At 42.6% G+C, this 17,258-nt stretch overlaps 1 protein-coding gene across 14 annotated transcripts in view; it reads left to right on the top strand.

Annotated features, from left to right (window-relative positions):
- The first annotated feature begins 650 nt into the window (after positions 1-650).
- CACNA1B (calcium voltage-gated channel subunit alpha1 B) overlaps positions 651-17,258 on the top strand; it is a 301,534-nt gene continuing 284,926 nt past the window's right edge. For all 14 annotated transcript variants that reach the window (XM_026860253.1, XM_026860255.1, XM_026860252.1 and 11 more), the window contains exons 1-2: positions 651-751; positions 7,388-7,527. In XM_026860253.1, the coding sequence (XP_026716054.1) occupies positions 659-751; positions 7,388-7,527 (233 nt within the window). In that variant the 5' untranslated portion in view covers positions 651-658. The remainder of the gene's footprint in view (positions 752-7,387; positions 7,528-17,258) is intronic.

Genomic DNA, 17,258 nt, shown 5'->3' with positions numbered 1-17,258 from the left:
GCCCGCGGAGCGGCTCCGCCCTGGGAGCGCAGGGGCTCGGCGCGGCTCCGGGCTAGAGACGACAGCGAAAGGCAAGCGGGCACCTAGTTCCGGGTTTGCCTTCTTAACCCTGAGATCTCTCCTGAGGGGGGCTGAGGATTTTCTTCTCACCAGGAGCAGGCATTACAGTGTAGCAGTAATTCATGTTTTGGACCTGCGTAGACACTCTAAATCAAACTTTTCTAGCCCATCGCTTATTTACACTGTGTTCTCAAGTTAAATGACGGGGGATTTCTGAAGAACAATTCAGCAGATGGCATTCAACTGTATAATCTATTTTGAGGCAGTTCCTTTTATCAGGCTCATTTAAAAATAATCATCAATAGCTTTTTGTTTCCTTTGGACCTTTTGCTTTCTTGCTCCCAAATTCCTTGAGCAGCTCAGATTCTGTGTAAGTCACTAACTCTCTCAAAGAAGAAAGCCAATTTCCTACTTTTCTTCCAAAGACACCCCAGAAAGAACTGAGGAAGTCAAGGAGACTATATGTCTTCAGAAAAGATGAGACATCTTAGAATACTCAATTAATATAAATGTTTAGGTAGAAATGGTATTTGGATGACGTTCTCCTTGTGTTATCTAGCATCTTCTTTAACTTCTGGCCCCCACTCCATTTGAATACATGATTTTAGCTACAATCATAGCCAATTGTATTGTGCTGGCTCTGGAACAACATTTGCCGGATGGAGACAAGACACCTATGTCAGAGAGATTGGTGAGTTGTATTAATTTATTTACATTTTTTGTTTCTGGTCTAATACAAAAAAGCAGACAGCCACCCAGTATTGTGAGTGCTTGTACCTGTTTTAAAGATCCATGTAAACAAATGGTCATTGACCTGACAATTGGAGAAAATAAGTCAGTGACAACAAGTATAACTCTAGCCTCCCGATCCCATCTTCACAAGAATGCTTCATCACTCTAGCCAGCCCTGCCCAATTGCAGGAGAAGAGATGTACCTTACATTATGATCAGAAGAGCAGCAACCTTAGGTTGTCTATAAACCAAGACAGGAAGGGACTGCCAAATGCTCAGTATGGTCTCTAGAATCAAATGAACTTCTGTGATATTTTCCCAGGAAGTGGGAGAACAGAGTAACCTTTTAGGTTCGTATGTCTTTCAGCTATCTTCCTGTTACAGCATATATCAATGACCCTACAAAGCAAACTTTGTGTTTAGATGATTACATTGCCCTTAAAACAAACAAACAAACAAACAAACAAACAAACCCAACCAACCAACCAAACAAACAAAAAACCCAAACCAAACAAAAACCCCCAACAGCTTACAGAGAAAAACAATTTACCCACAGGCTTTATGGTAATGAGGCCAATTACCTTATTTCAAAAGAAAATATAAGAATAGCTTCAAAATCATTCTTCCATTTCTCACCACTGTAGAAAAAAAAAAATGGATAACATTTGGCTTGTTTTTTCTCCTGCTGTTATGATCTGGAACATCTTTCATGCTTAAATGCATTAATCCTGCTGCATGTTCAAAGGATGAATAAATATAGATCCGTATGTGGTTTACATGTAAATATTAAATTATGCAAACAAAGAGAATATTAGGCTTGCTGCCAAAAGCTAGAGCCTCTGAACACTGGTTGCTTCAGTTTCCAAGGTTGGTCCATACCAGTGGGCATCTCTCACAATCTCATTCTTCAGAAACAGGAAAAGTGTGTAAGTGATAGATCTAGAAAGAGCTTCAGGGTCAGCTAGCTGATACTGCCTGTTTGGAAGTGTATCCGCTCATGCTGGCTGCCCACCCACATTGTGTTTGCTTAGTCTATTTCTGTTTGAATTATTTCTACTTAAGAAGAGGTGAGGAAAAAATTAAGAGCGTATGTATGTTGATCTTTCTGCCGTTAAACTTGTCTTTGTATGTTTTGGGACTGGCTAGCAAGGCAAGCCTGGGTTTGTGAGCAAAGCACAAGGTTAGACCCAGGGTAGCGACTGAGCTGGGGAAATACCTTCCATAGTTATGAACATATGGACTAGTGAAGGGGAAAAGTAGTTTTGTGGATGTTCTGGCTTGGTAACCCTTTGGTGATATGTTGGTTTTAAGCAGCAGTAGTTTTGGTTAACATGTTCCTCTAGATCCCTAGATTTGTAAGGAGATCCTGGAGGCTCATAATTGCTCCTTTTCCCCATTGTATTAATTCTGTTTTACAGCACCCAGTACCACCCTCCACCCCCCCCACCCCCTTCAGTTCCTGCCCAAATCATTCCAAAGTGGGGGGCACTGGCATTACCACTGAGTAGTGTAAGATAACTGTATGAGTTAAATGCACAGTCTCCACCTTGTTGGCTCTGCCTTGGTGATGAAGGAAGGATTAACCCCTGATTTTTGTCCCAAACACCATTGTGCAGCATTGTCTTTGAGCCAGATATTCTGAAGCCATTTCAACTACAGCACATTTGTAGCTCTGAACTATAAGGGGATTTATTGTACAATAACACTGAGAATTTTTACAAATCATGAAGTATTTTCTATTTTCAACACATGCTGGAAAGATTAAACATTGTGAATAAGAAAAACTGTATTCTGGTTTTCAGTTGAAACCTCTTTAGAATGCTCCTTCCTCTTCGCGAACTGTAAGTTGTTTCATTGAATATGTTACAAATCCATACTAAACCAGAGTGGGTGAACATCCCCATAGATTTACAGATTTTTTTGAGCCAGATTATAAATCCATGCAGAACAGCAGGTGCTTTATTTCTTTTTTTTTTTTTTTTTTTTTTTTTTTTTTGTTAATGATTTATGGATATAACTTTCCTTCTCCTGGGCTCATTAAAATCTCCAAATTGGAGTGAGAGCTCACCACTGAAGAGTTAAGCAGATCTTAAGGATATGAGATGCACATCACAAGCCTTTTATGACTGGGAGATGTAGGCAGAATTGTTGAGGGAAAACCAAAGCTGCCTGCATACTTTGTGCCTCAGATACAAAGACAAAAATCTCAAGATTGACTGTTAAAGCTGAGAAAAAGATGGAGGAGTCCATACAAACATTTTCATTATTATTCTCTTCTAATCAAAATTTGCTGCTATGTTTCTCCCCAGACATGCAAGATACAAACCCACAGTGCCATCTCTTTTGGCTGTTTTCTGTGCTCACGTTATTTATCAGGCAGGGTTAATTAAGCACATGGGAAGAGCAAATGATGTCTCAGTATATGCAGTGTTTCAAGAACTGGAATGGCTGAGTTATGAGTAATCTGTCTCTGTCCATTTTCTGTAGGTAGTTTGTAGCACAGAAAAGCATTACTTGGCTCTAGGATGGAAATTCTGGTCAAAACCAGGGCTCTGAAAAAACACCAGCCTAGTGGTCGAAGCATTTAGTGGTGAACTGGAACACTGATTTCAAGTCCTTGCTCTTCAGGCAAGAGAAATAAGCTCATTCTTCCCCTAGCATCAGAATGACCTACACCCTAGGCTCTTGCCTGCTCTGAGCTGGGAGTCTCACATGCTTTGGCTGCTGGAAGTGTTCACTTCACATCAGTAATTATCCATTGGAACAGAGATGCTACAAACTTGCTACTGTCCATATCAGCCGAGTGCCTTAGCCAATAGTTCGTAGAGTCAGTCTCTCTGTGTCCCAATAAATATTGCATTGTTTGTACACACTGGAGTGATGCCAACTGAAAAGATGCTGAGGGAGTTGTACTGAGTGGCCCAGAGCCTGGTGGTGAGAGCTCTGAATGTGGGACTGTGAGCTTCACATCTAAGTCCTGAACGGCCTTGCAAGTGGATGCCTTGCTCACAATGCTCTTGGCTGTCCAGGCTGAGGCACGCCTTGTCTCCTTCCCAAGTTCTCAGTTTTTCATGAGAAGTTTCAGTAGACCATAGATTTGCGCCACCCTGACAGAACTTGCAGGCCAAGAAATCTATTTTGTGTCCCACTCTGGGCCACACCCTGTTTGAAGACACCAGTGGATCTGCAGGATGTTCTTCTGCATGCCACTGTAGGGTTCTGAGTGTTCGACTCCCCTGTATGTTTTTGATGTGAGGGCAGAATATAACTTTTCTCAGATATTCAGCATAACAGCTTTTGCACTTTACTAAAGGATTTGATTCTTTATCCTATCCACAGGCACTTTGTGCGGTTGTGTGTGAGGTGTTCATATTAACCTTTGCACACCCAAACCTATCAATCCTGTCACATCCAAAGGCCAAGTAAAGACACTAGGACGTGGACTAGAAATAGTGATGACTTTCCAGACTCAAAAGTTGTTTCTGATCTGAAACATACTGATGAAATGTGTGTTTGGCCCATTCTCAAGCTTTGCTGTGTCCACAGTAAAAAACCTGCTGGCACAAATCTGGCTGCCGCCCGAATTCTCCACCCTCCTTCCAAGCACACACACTGACACTCATTGTCACCTGCTCTCCCAGTCCTGAACCAAGCAGCAATGCAGCCTCCTGTCTGAAGGGGGCTGCAGGATTCCCTGGCAGCAGGAGCTCTGAGACAACAGCAGTGTCATTTCAGAGCTGCACCGAGCATGTCACACATGTCCCTGCCCTCCGGCTCCTTCCATCACATCCAGTCATGTGAATCCTTTTCTTCAGCAGCAGGCCCCACTACTTAATGGGGCATAAATCTTATTCTTCTATCCTGTTGTTAATGTCCTGATTCTTAGGCTAAATTAATGTAAATTTAGACAGGCTTTAGAAGAGACCCTCTTTCTACCCGCTCTTATTCCCCAGCTACTCACTGCCAACCCTATAGATGACAGTTTTTCTTTGTAATAAATACCCAAGCCCATCTGTGAGCCTTCCTGCTTCCCTAGAAGCTGACAAGAACTTCTTTGACCTACTTCCTAAGAGATTTGTGTAGTCCTAGCTTTGGGAAATTTTCTATCGAAGCCTTGAGTACCTGAAGCCTGGTTCTTTAAAGCTGGGAGCTGTAATCACAAGGCACCTGACCTAGATTGAGCAAACGACTGGTAGCAGAGTAGATACAAGGCTTCCAGGAAGTGAGGGAGTAATGAGGGGGAGTATATGTGGGTAAAGGTATATTTTGTGTGTGTGTGCTAGAAGAGCTATTTTTAGAGGCATGTTAGTAGCTGTGGGATGGAAATATAGGATGGGCTGGGAGGCCTTTGTTTTCAAAGATTATGTATATTTGTTGGACTAGACGGTGTTGTGGGTTTGAAGAGCAGGCAGACTAGGCTCTTAGAGTGCTCCTTGTATGCAAAAGAGAAAGCAGAGGAGCAGTACAGTAGCTTCTCCTAAAATCACATATGATGATTTCTGAACCCCTCTTCCTTTTTCCCTGTTTTCTGTGCTGGGTTGGAGCCCTGGGATGCCTCTAGCTCTTGCTGTGGAGAAACTGATAGAACAAGACTCTTATTGTAAGGTTTCTGCTGAAGGTTATAAAAGGTCTGATGGCCTTCCCAGTGGTGTCTGTAGGTAAACTGCACTGAGATGGGTAGCTGGAAGTTTCTCAGTCAGTCAGTGATAGCTTCTGTATCCTCTAAGCAGTGTCAGTGAAGCCCTGTGGAGGGGCAGAGTGCTTGGAGGTGCTGCTGTCTGAAAACAGCTCCTTGGCTTGAGGGGAAGCAAGTTGGTTTGGTTTTGGTTGGTTTTTTTTTTTTTTTTTGGTCGTGGTTTGGTTTTTTTGGGTTTGGGTTTTTTTTTGTGGTTTTTGTTTGTTTGGTTTTGTTTGTTTTTTTTTTTCCCTCTGTTTCAGCCAAAGGTGATCTTGAAAGTCGCCTGCTCTGTTTTGCTGTCTGGCCAGTCACTACAGACTGGTCACCTTGCCTGGCTGTAGGGGAATGGGAGGTGGAGTTACTGGGGCTGTGAGGTTAGGAAAGGTGGAGGAGAGTAGAGATGATAGAGGGTGAAAGATGAGGTACATGGAGGAGCTGGGGTCACTGAGGTGTGTAGGAATGTGGGGTGCTGTTTTGAAGGAAACAAAACTTTAATTCAACCGCTGATGGAAAAGCCTGTCCAGAAGTAGTAATTTCCAACAGTTTGGAGGCATCTTCAGTGACATACATCGATTTGCTAAGTGCGTAAGCATTTTTGGGAGGGGTATGATATTATATTGGTCTTCTAGGTGTGAAAAACCTGGCTTTGTGTAACAAGTACTGTGCCTAAAGCATGAGGCTGTGTGGCAGTGCTAGGTCAGAGTTGAGCAAGCATTGCTGTGCTTGTAGAATAAATTCTTGTATCAAAACTGCTTCTCTCCTTGTTCTGTGGCCACAAGGCTTGACATCCATGTTCTTTCTGTATAAGAGAACTAAAATCACACTTTGTCATTAGTAGAGTTGCAAAATGTGAACAACTGTGCATCAAACAGCAGCTCAACTCTTTAGCTCTGATGGTCAGAAATGCCGAAGCCACTGGAATAAATATTTCTAATCTCTTAATTTGGGAGTTTGCTTCCTTCTGGGTAGGGCTGCTTTACTTCCATTGACTTCAGCTGAAATCTGGGATCTAAGGCACATTTGGAAACTGGCTACAGGTTCTTAAAATTGATGGCCATTGCTTTCACCTCTTGCTTTGTTCCTGCTTCTTACCCACATCTTTCTTCCAAATGTGAATGCTTCAATTTGGCATTGAATTTGTGTTTAAAGTCTTATCAATAAAGCATAATACTGAGGGATCTCATGCCACAGATGAAAAAAGATAGTTTAGTAAAACTGTGGAGACTAAGTCTGACTTTTCTATCTAGTGAGCTAGGACATGAAGCTGTGATCCCAGGGTATGCTTTAGTCTGCACCATGGGCCTGAGACATAAACCTTACTGCTGCTGCTGTCAGTGGAAGGGAGTGGGAATTTCTCCCTGGATCAGATCCACAGTGAAAGGAAAACAATTGAGGCTGCAGCTGTGGAAATTGGGAAAACGGAGGAGAAAGAGTAAAGGAAGAACTGCGGGAATAAATGATAAATAAATAATTTCCTTCCAGTGTTTGCAAGCTTGCTGTGCTGACTGTTACTGCCCAAGATATCCTCTTGTTTCAGTTTCCTGGATGAATTGTAAAGCACGTTTTCTTCCTTGTCAATAACTACAGAAATATATGATCTCAAGTATAAACAATACCCTTAGAGCAAAATTTCAGTATTAAAATTCCCTCCAGAATATTGAGTAAAGGTGGAAAGTGTGGAGTGAAATGATCAAAGACAAATAGAATTTCCAATGTGAAAAAACAAATTTACTTTCAGAGAAAAAATAATTACATTCTCTCTGTGCTTAGTTCCAGTAAACTTAAAACTTTTGCTTTCAACTCTGCTCAGAGAACTGAAAAGGGCATGAAGTTGGTGCATGTAGTTTATATGATTCTCTCTATCAGTGCAGAAGCATAGCTATCTCCTTGACACCTTTGATTTTTATTCTTTTCCAGGATGACACTGAGCCGTACTTTATTGGAATATTTTGTTTTGAAGCTGGTATAAAAATCATCGCTCTGGGGTTTGTTTTTCATAAAGGTTCTTACCTCCGAAACGGTTGGAATGTGATGGATTTTGTTGTGGTCCTCACAGGGTAAGTGACCTCCTCATGACTAGAGTTTAAGGGGGGCTCTTGTTTTGGTTTGTGTTGGTTTTTAACCGTGGGTTGCAGTGGGAGTGGTTTCAGTGAAATAGTATTAAAAAACTGTATTTCTGACCTTGTTGTCCTTAAATAATGGCTATTGTGCTGAATGAGACACTTCCAAACTGTTGTTTGAACCAACTGAAAAGAGGTTTTGAGGATATTTATTTGTATATGTGCTGGCATGTATCTTATCGAGACGCTTACTGACATTTCTTGGACTTTGCAGGTTCTAATTGCCAGTAGGTACTTGAACCTGATTTAAATCAATCTGTCTTCTGACATTACAGGATGACTTTTAAAGTCAACATGGAATGAGCTAATGAATTAAATGCATCCCATTTTTAAGCTATTACAACTCTGAAATCAGTGAAGTTTTTGCAAAAAAGAATTTGGTCTGCTATAAAATACCTTTTCTAAGAATAATTCAAAGAGAATGAATGTTATAAAGGATGGCGCTGAAAATGTTGCCTGGGCATTTTGTACCCTGGTTTGAAATGATATTGCTAATTTCTTTCTGGGAAATACCTAAAATGTTTTTATGTTATACTTTGCAACTGTTTCTACATCTATTTATCTATTTATATAAATGTAGTGTAATCCTAGTGGATAATGTAAACATAAACATTAACGCTTATGGTCTACAAATTGTGCTTTAAAGCTCCAACGGAAATGTTCAAAAGGTCTGCGTGAGGTCCTGATCTTGCAGCCTTCATCTTGGAAGGATTTCAGTTGGGTTTTTTTCCCCAGAAGACTGCAATCTGGCTCTTGTTATTAATATGAACTCACTTCACACACCTTCTCTGCTACTGTGTGTGACGAATATATATATTCTTTGGTCTGCTTAGTGGTGTAGAGCAGGATGTTATTAGGAAAATGCTTGCATACATATACAAATGTATTCATTAGATACATTATCACTGTAATTCTATTTGCATTCAGAGTACCATGTGATATAGCAATTGAGAGGCCAAAGGGAATTCTTTATGTATTGAGAGGAAGAAAATAAATATGCAGAGCTTGATTCTCCTGCTGCTGGGGCTGGGTATTTAATCAATAGAAACTTCAGCGGAGCCACAAGGAGAATCAGATTTACATACTTGGAAGCATAGGGGGTACCAGGATGAAAAGAGAATTAGCACAGATGCTACAATTATTTGCACCGATGGTATGTTCTGATTCCTAGTTAACACTATGCCCTTTTGTGTATTTAAAAGATAAAATAAAGGCCCTGATTCTGGAAAGGACTTTGGCATGTGGTTTAATTTATCCTTCAGCAAAGCATTCAAGTACACGTTTGAATTCAGCTGACTCCAGTGACTCTGTACTTAAGGTTATACATAAAAGCTCTCCTGAATTATAGCCATACTGCTATTTTTTTAAGCATGTTTTAGATTTGTTTTTTGTTGTTGTTGTTGTTTTTTTTTTTTATAAACACAGGCCAAGAATCAAAATAGACAGTTTTTAAAAAAATTCTGTAGCTGTGACTGAGATGTTCGAAGTTTTACAACAGTAGCTGAAACATCGCGTATGCGTGCTGTGTTTGTGGAATCAGAACCAAATGTTGATGCTACAGGCATGACACCAGCATCTTACTGGTGCCGGTTTTATTGTGAGCACTGTTTGCAGCTCTGTTTGATCTCTGAGCATAATTGCGGAATATCGGCTTGATTAGACAGCTGTAATAAGGAACCCTGTTGCCATCTGCAAACACGCATATTCTTTTTGAAGTACAATCCTGTTAACGTCAAAGCTGTTGGTTTCCAAGGGTGATACTAGCTGGGCTGTATTGAAATTGTCTTGTACATGGACTTCCCACCAGGCGGGCAATGCAGGGAAGGCAAAGTGTAAACTGGTTGACATTAAGTCCAAGAGTCATCTCCACTGAGGAAATTCACAGAACTCTAATCCTGTAATTCAAGGGCTGGATTAGCAAAATGCTTGAGTTTGAGCCCAATTTTTGGTGTCTGGGGGGAGCCCTACTGAAAATAACAGGGTTACTCATGTGCTTGGTTAGATAAATGCTTTTCTGAATCTGGGGATGTATTTCCAAACCCAGTAATGAGGTGGAGGGACCTATAGTAGAGAAATAATGTTGAAAGATCCCTAGTATCACACAGGGGATTGAATTAGTGTTTTCTCTGTAGCCTGTTGTGTTTTGCTCTGAATTTCTTAGATTCGTATTATGTTCTTAGCTCACTCCTGTGTTGCCATGGGTCTCTGCTAGAAAGCAGGAGCTCCTCTTTCTTGGGCTTCCTTCACTGGCCAGAAATCATTGCATCTGCCTATTGCCTGCCCTAGCTCAGCTAACAAGGGGAAGTCTGAGCAAGGCCATTTACTGGAGACAGACATCATACTGGCATTTCTGCATTGAGAGTTTAAAGGCAGGTTGCTGAGGATGAAGATTTACTACTGACAAACTCAGCTGTTTCTCCAGGGAGGGGCTGCAAGGTGGTGACACCTTGAGTCCTTATTGAGTATCACTGAGGGCAAATACCGGGGGCTGCACTTTGGCCACAACAACCCCCAGCAGCGCTACAGGCTTGGGGAGGAGTGTCTGGAGAGCTGCCAGTCAGAGAGGGACCTGGGGGGGGTTGATCAACAGCGGGCTGAATATGAGCCAGCAGTGTGCCCGGGTGGCCAAGAAGGCCAATGGCATCCTGGCTTGTGTCAGCACTAGCGTGGCCAGCAGGGACAAGGGATCTCACCTCTGTACTCTTGGCACTGGTGAGGCCGCATCTTGATTACTGGTTCAGTTTTGGGGGGCCCCTCACCCCAAAAAGGCCATTGATTGACTCGAGCATGTCCAGAGAAGGGCAATGGAGCTGGGGCAGGGTCTGGAGCACAGGACTGATGGGGAGCGGCTGAGGGAACTGGGGGGGTTCAGTCTGGAGAAGAGGAGGCTGAGGGGAGACCTCCTGGCCCTCTGCAACTCCCTGACAGGAGGGTGCAGAGAGGGGGGATGAGTCTCTGGAGCCAAGGAACCAGCACCAGGACAAGAGGTAAAGGCCTCAAGTTGCGCCAGGGAAGGTTTAGCCTAGATGTCAGGAAGTATTTCTTTCTAGAAGGGGTAGTTGGGCGTTGGAATGGGCTGCCCAGGGCAGGGGGGGAGTCCCCATCCCTGGAGGGGTTGAAGAGTCAGGTCGACTTGGGGCTGAGGGAGATGGTGGGGCTGGGAACTGTTAATGTTAGGTAAATGGTTGGACTAGATGATCTTCAAGGTCTTTTCCAACCTAGATGATTCTGTGACACAGGTGGGACCTTAATTTTAATTTCTGTGGGCCACAGTCTCAGATCTGTGTGTTACAAAACCTACTTGATCCTTTTTTTGAAATTTATTAGAGAATAATATAAAAGGACAGTGCTAAACTCATACTTAATGTGTTCTTATAAATATAGATAGGTAGGACATCAGTTTTTGAAATATCATTTTACTACTCTATCAAAAGCTTTTCTTTGCCATATGTGCAAGATTTCTACTGGAAAATGTTACTTCATGTTTCCCAGGCAGTGTTCAGTGTTCAGTTCCTAAGCTCAGTTTCACATTGATCTTCAATATTATAGAGGGATTTTGATTTCTCCTGCTTCTGTGTAAGCATGAAAGATCATGAAAATGCATTTCATGATACCACATGCAGAGTTGTATACCTGCTAATCCTGTTGAGTGCACATTTTTATTAAGGTAAACGGTGGATGTCAGAAAATCTGATCTTATTTTCAGCTTTTAGCTAAAACCCATAAAAGCAAAGAGCAACTTTGCTCTTGTTAGCTGTTTCCGTAGGAAGAAGGCCAGCCAGTGTCTGGGTGTGTTTTGGAGGAGGCTGTGGGGGAAGGCTCTGCATTTATTGAACTCACCCTTATGTAAATATTACAGTGATCATGCAGTAACCCTTTCCATCTGTTTTTTCTAACCCCCTTTTTTGCTACTCGGTGCCTGCACACTGGTATTATTGATAAATATGTATTTTATTTACCTGCAACAATGGACATTTGTTTGTCAAAATCAGACACTAGAACTTGTTAATCAGAAAATGAATCAGGGCTGTGTTATATGCAGCCAGGATCAATATCCTATTGAGCTAAACTGGAGTCTAACAGATAGTGGCCCAAAATGGCTTGGTTTGTTGTTCCAGAAAACACTCCCTCAGTTTCTTTCCACAGTACTGCCGTGGTGCCTTTTTCTCATTTACTTTCAAGGAAGCATGCTGATTTGCTATTAATAAAGGCCTGGGAAAATAATAGATTTCTGCTTCTTGAAAGATTTTGTCTCTTCTGTAATTTTTTTAGTTATTTCTCGTGAACTCCTCCAGTTGTATATGAGTATCGAGGAAAGCTGCCCTGCTGTGATGTGCCTGTTGCTATTGTGGACAGACACATATATTTTATAGCTCTTGATGATTTTATTTTCACATTTTTATGGGATTGCATTTGCTCCAGTGATGACATCACCCATTAGCAGCTCTAAATCACACAAAAATGCAATTTCTCAACTGGTCTGGGACTAGATGATCTTAATGCACTTTTCCCAAATGGTAGAAAAGGGACTTCTTACTCTGTTGCCACAACCTGTCTTGGGGTAGGAACCTCAGAAATCCAGAACTGTCTTGGGAACAAAGTCCTCCCTACATCCAACAACCCCTCACATGGCTGTGGATAGAGCTATGAGACTGGATTCAGGGCCTCAAGGGCTCATACCTGTTCCTGTTGGAGTTCATGGGAAGATTTCTCCTGGTGTCCTGGGCTTTGGATGCAGTTGCCTGACAAAATGCTGTACTGGTTTAAACTATAGACATCCTCTCTAGCTGGAGTTGGTGTATTAGGGTGGCTGCTAAGGGGAAGAATGGAGAGCAAGGCATGGATAAAATGATCCTTATCTCCCTGATACCCAAAATTCAGATGTCTAAGGATTTTCGAGAAAAAATATGGATCTGATGCCTTTTAACTGTGTGGTCAAAGGGGACTTTACTCCTTGGTTGTGTTTTGGAGCCTGTTTATACTTTGGCTTCATCATATCCTGGGTAATGGGTCTCACGGTTTAATTACATACCAAAAGAAAAGGTGCTGCTGATCCCTTTCATCATCGCTGAGACTTCTATTGGTGCTTTCTAGATTTTGTATGGCAATATCTAGAGAAAAATAATTTCTTTTCTGCATGCTTATGGTTTTATGAATCTCCAGCTTTACCTCAGTCAGAAATGTATGCTGCCCAACCTCCCTTGATCTGAGAGTTTTTCTGTGCACCTCTGACCTGTATTGTTGCTCTGGTCCTTTCCTAGTTCTGTCTTATCCTCTTGGGGACAGTGACCACAACTGTGTGCAGTGTTTGTCCAACACCAAGAGTTGCTAACGGCTGGTAAAAATAAATGGAGCACTAGAAAGGATCATGCTCTGTCCTTTATGAGCAGAGTTAATTTTTTTGGCTTTCAGTCGGCCTGGATTAAACACTCTCGAAGAGTCCTGGTAGCTTCTTGAGCCAGTTGGATCAGCTGGGTGGGACTGGCAGAGACAGCATGTGCCAGGCCTGGAGCTGCCAAATGATGTGCACAAAGTCTCTGTGCTGTTACTGATGTCTCAGGCTGTTGGGAACAAATTACAAAAGCTAGAATTATCTTGATTGTCTGCATGACTGAGAAATGTGCTCCTAGCTCCTGGTGATGCTAATAATTTGGAAGGTAACTCATTTAGTAGCATAATAAAGACCTGTTCATCCTTGATGTTAGCTTTGCTAGTTACCAGGAACATCCTAGTATGTGGGCAGTCTGAGATGCTATTCCTGGTGCAGTGTATGAGGAGCAGCAGCAACCTTGGTTGCAGTGATGACTGTCAAAGGGGGAGGCATAGGATCCATCTAGCCCGGTCTGCACATCACCTCTGATCTTCCAAGGTGGAGGTACCTCCTGGACAGGGTGTGGGGTGAGATGTGACCATGAAAGTATTTGAGAAGTGGGTGCCTGGTTGAGGGCTGGAATTCTTAAAGTTGTCAAATATACATAGATGTCTATAGTCTCTAGCATTTTTTTTTTTCTGCACGTGCATGTTCCTGGGCATTCAAAAGCCCTTGAGGGTCCTATGTGACTGGCTCTTGTGTACTCCCCAGAACACCTCAGTCTTGCCACCTGCAAATAACCATAGATCAGTATAATTTGAAATAAACCCCCTTGGATGTCCTGCCAGCATCACTTTAGACAGTATGCTCAGTGCTTTGATTGTAAGCTTTAGATCTAGACTCATAGGGAATAAAGGGGCTAGGAGCAGGGAAATGCAGATTTCTCCCTGCTTTTCTGACACGGAACTTTTGACACTTCTGTGCTAGAAAGCAAAGCTGAGCAGCAACAGCAGTTGGGAAAATGAATACTTTGAGAGGGACAAGCTTCATCGTGGTTAATTGTCACAAGGCAAACAAGTAAGCCTCTCTGCATGGTTATACAGTATGGGTGGTGATGGACTAAGGCTTATTGCTATTAGCATTGTGCATGAGTCATGCGAAGAGCAAAGCCTCTGTAGAATTTAATGGAGCTGATCCTTGTTTTCAATTTCTTTTATGCTCCAATGATGGATGGATACTTGCTGGCTCAGAAAAGCTGAGGGTACCTTCCAAAATAAAATCAGATAAAAAAATTGGACAAGGCAAAGGGAATTTACATGTTTTCCTGAATGCAAAGTGTTAACCAGTGATCTGGCTGGTGTATGGGGGCAGTAATGGAGGAAGGCAAGTAACCAAATACTTTTTTTTTGAGGCAGAGAAAATGACTAATTAGTAACTGGAAGCAAAGAGGGTGTGTGAGGTCTCAGTTTGAACAGTCAAAAATAGTTTGAAGTTCTTCTATTTTCTGTCCCTTGGCCATCTGGGCTCTTAGGGAGATGAAGAAGCAGTTTCCTTCAAAGAAGATGATGCTGGACAAGGAGGAAGGATTTGTGGGTTCTAAACCCACCTTGGCAAATGTCCCTGTTTCTTTTTATGCACTATTACAGCCAGTTTTGCCCAGTGGGGCAGCAGGTTCCTTGGGACTGGAGCTTGCTTTCCCTCTGGGCTTGTTTCACCTGGCAAAGGCGGTCCCAGGCTGTGCTGAGCCTGTTGGAGTGTTAATTAGGGCTTGTCTTTTTTTTTGTTACTTATAGTGGCTTTTGTACATTCATTTTGGTGGGGGTGGGTAGAGGCAGGTTGAGTTAAGCAGGTGGGTGTGTAATTGTGTGGCTGGCTGCTAAATTAGAAGGAGACTTTCCTGAGCAGAGGAGGACTCAGGGCTGTGCTTAGAGGAAGGCTACAGATGGTCACAGACCCTCAGAGGACCTGCGGGTGGGGATGGCCCTTCCCTGGCAGAAGTTATCCTTTAAGCATGGCTCTGCTCTGGTTGTGGCAATCTGAACGTTTCAGGTCAGAGTACTTCTCAAGGGCAAACAGATAATGAGATTGACGTGCTTCTCTCTTACTTTATTAGAAGTGACTTCAAGGTATTGAATACCTGGTATGTGAACTGATAAATGATGATACCGCACAGCAAGAAGCCAGAAAGTTGAGGCAGAGACAAATAGCTTTTCTCCAAAGAGAGATGAAACAAAAGCATTTATTCAGATTTCTATCTTGTGCTGCTTTCCATGTTTCATGCCTGTTTATGCTTCTTTGAAGCTTTTTGTTCACAAAGAGAGGAGTGTCAGACATCATCTGAGGATGCTTACATCTCCCTGGCCTGCAGGCCCTGAAGTTGTGCAGCTGTAAAGTAAAAGTGACTATCCCACGTGAAAGGGAGCTATGCTTTCTCATCACACCCAGGGCTTTATCAAAGCCAGGCAGGATCATTAGTCCGAAGTCCAGACAGCATTTTTAGCTCTTTATGACTCTTGAAGGGAGGCTGGTGGCAGGGAAATATTGTCTTTTGTGAGGGGACAGGCTGTACCGTGCAAAGGCAATAGTGGAGACTGCAGGTGAGAAGAGGACTCTGGATGTTGTGATCTGGTCCTAACGTCTGATCCTGCCCTAGCAGTCCTGTAGTGTAGGCATCTGCTTGACTGCTTCCTCTCCTCTATAGGTGGAAACCATTGCATACCTAGTTGCTATTGTAGCTGGGTATGAATACTAGGGCTTCAAAACCCAAACAACAAACACAATTTCAGCTATGAAATGCTCTAATGTTCATTTTCTTAATGACTCCCAGTTTAAAAACATACAAAAAATATCCCAAACACCCAAGTCCTCTGTGTGTTGTTGAGTGCTGTCTCATGATTAGATGAGGAGGAGTGTGCAGGATTTCTTGGGGTCCTGTTTCTCAAATATTGTTCCTGCTGCTGTGTCCCAGTTCCCAAGTGTCCAGCTTTTGATAGCAAAGTGTCTGCTCATCTGACATAAGAACTTGGCTGTGGTTGTTGAAAAGGATGAGGGTCTTAAAAAATCAGCCTAGTTTTAATTGTCATCTAATCCTGAGTGCCAGGAGCAACAGTGTCCCATTTATACATGCATCCTTGGATCCACAACTCATCCCAAAGGTTTTGGGTGCTTTGGGACCATTGCCTTCCTCAGGGCTCTCTGAAATCATCAGGGAAACTTAATGGAGGTGGAAAATTGATCTTCCCTTTCATTCTTGATGAACCACTAACAAGGTGCGTGGGACGTTCTGGCTAGGGCAAGGCTTCAGTACCTGAAAGTCTCTGTATAGGTAACTCAAGCTCCTGGGTCAGCACCTGTCATTTGGGTACCTGGAGATGTTTTTTGATACCAAAGTTAGGCTTCTTGCTTAAATTTAGTTATTTTGGATCTTCTCTGTGCTGAAGGATCTGACTGAATGTGGATGGAGGGAAGGAATCGCCTGGGAATGAATTGAGTAATACCAGTGGCTGCAGGATAAATGGGGCATAAACTCCTGCCTGCATGGGAAGGCCACCTTGTGCCATGGGAAAGTCTAGCAGCTTAGGGTGAGAAAGAAGTCCTGCTTCCTACATGTGGCACATGTCAAATCTGTAGCGTGAGCTAGATGGTTTGGAAAGTTGCCTGATCTTCACAAAGGAGCATGACCACCTAAACAGTGCTCTTCAAATACATGTCAGAAATCTTTCCTTCTTGGTATGATCAGCATTAACCAAATCAACAGCTGACAATAAATGTAAGGCTTTGTGTCTCCTCCATCCTCCATTTTCCTGTATGCTGGTGGTCAGGAAAAATCACCTTTCATTATTTTTTGTTTAATAAATGAAAGATTTTGCTCATTGATCTCAGGAGGGGATATTAAGGAAGCAGGTCAGGCTTTTCTGGTGGATATTCTTATTCTGTCACTGCTGGAGAAGATGTCTTGGTTTCAAGAGCTGGCTACAGAGGTGGGTGTGTATGTGTAGGTGGTTCTCGTGATTGTTGTAGACTTTTAAAAGCATCCCTCTGGATCAAGAAGTTCAGGTCACTCCTGAGTTAAGTCCCAGGCTTTAGCCAACAATGCGTTTAACTGTTGGCACAGTTCAAGTCAGTTCATGTTGGGCTGTGTAAGATTTAAGAAAGGAAGATATCAGAAGTAGAGACTGGAGTGGTGCTGTGCTTCACTGGGAATAGGAACTGTAAGGGGCATCTCAAAATAGAAGAGGGCTGCTCTCAGCGTGTCATACCGATGCCATAAATCCATTTGCAAATGCTGTGAGGATTGGTCCTTATGGATGTTTCTGTAGAGAGGCTAAAGTTGAGTGTCTCGTGTCCCATCCACCCC

The sequence above is a fragment of the Athene cunicularia genome, assembly GCF_003259725.1.
Source record: "Athene cunicularia isolate RWA chromosome 17 unlocalized genomic scaffold, athCun1 chr17_part1, whole genome shotgun sequence".
NCBI classification, from domain to species: Eukaryota; Metazoa; Chordata; class Aves; order Strigiformes; family Strigidae; genus Athene; species Athene cunicularia.
Note: the sequence above shows the minus strand (reverse complement) of the source record. Positions and strands in the feature narration are given on the sequence as shown.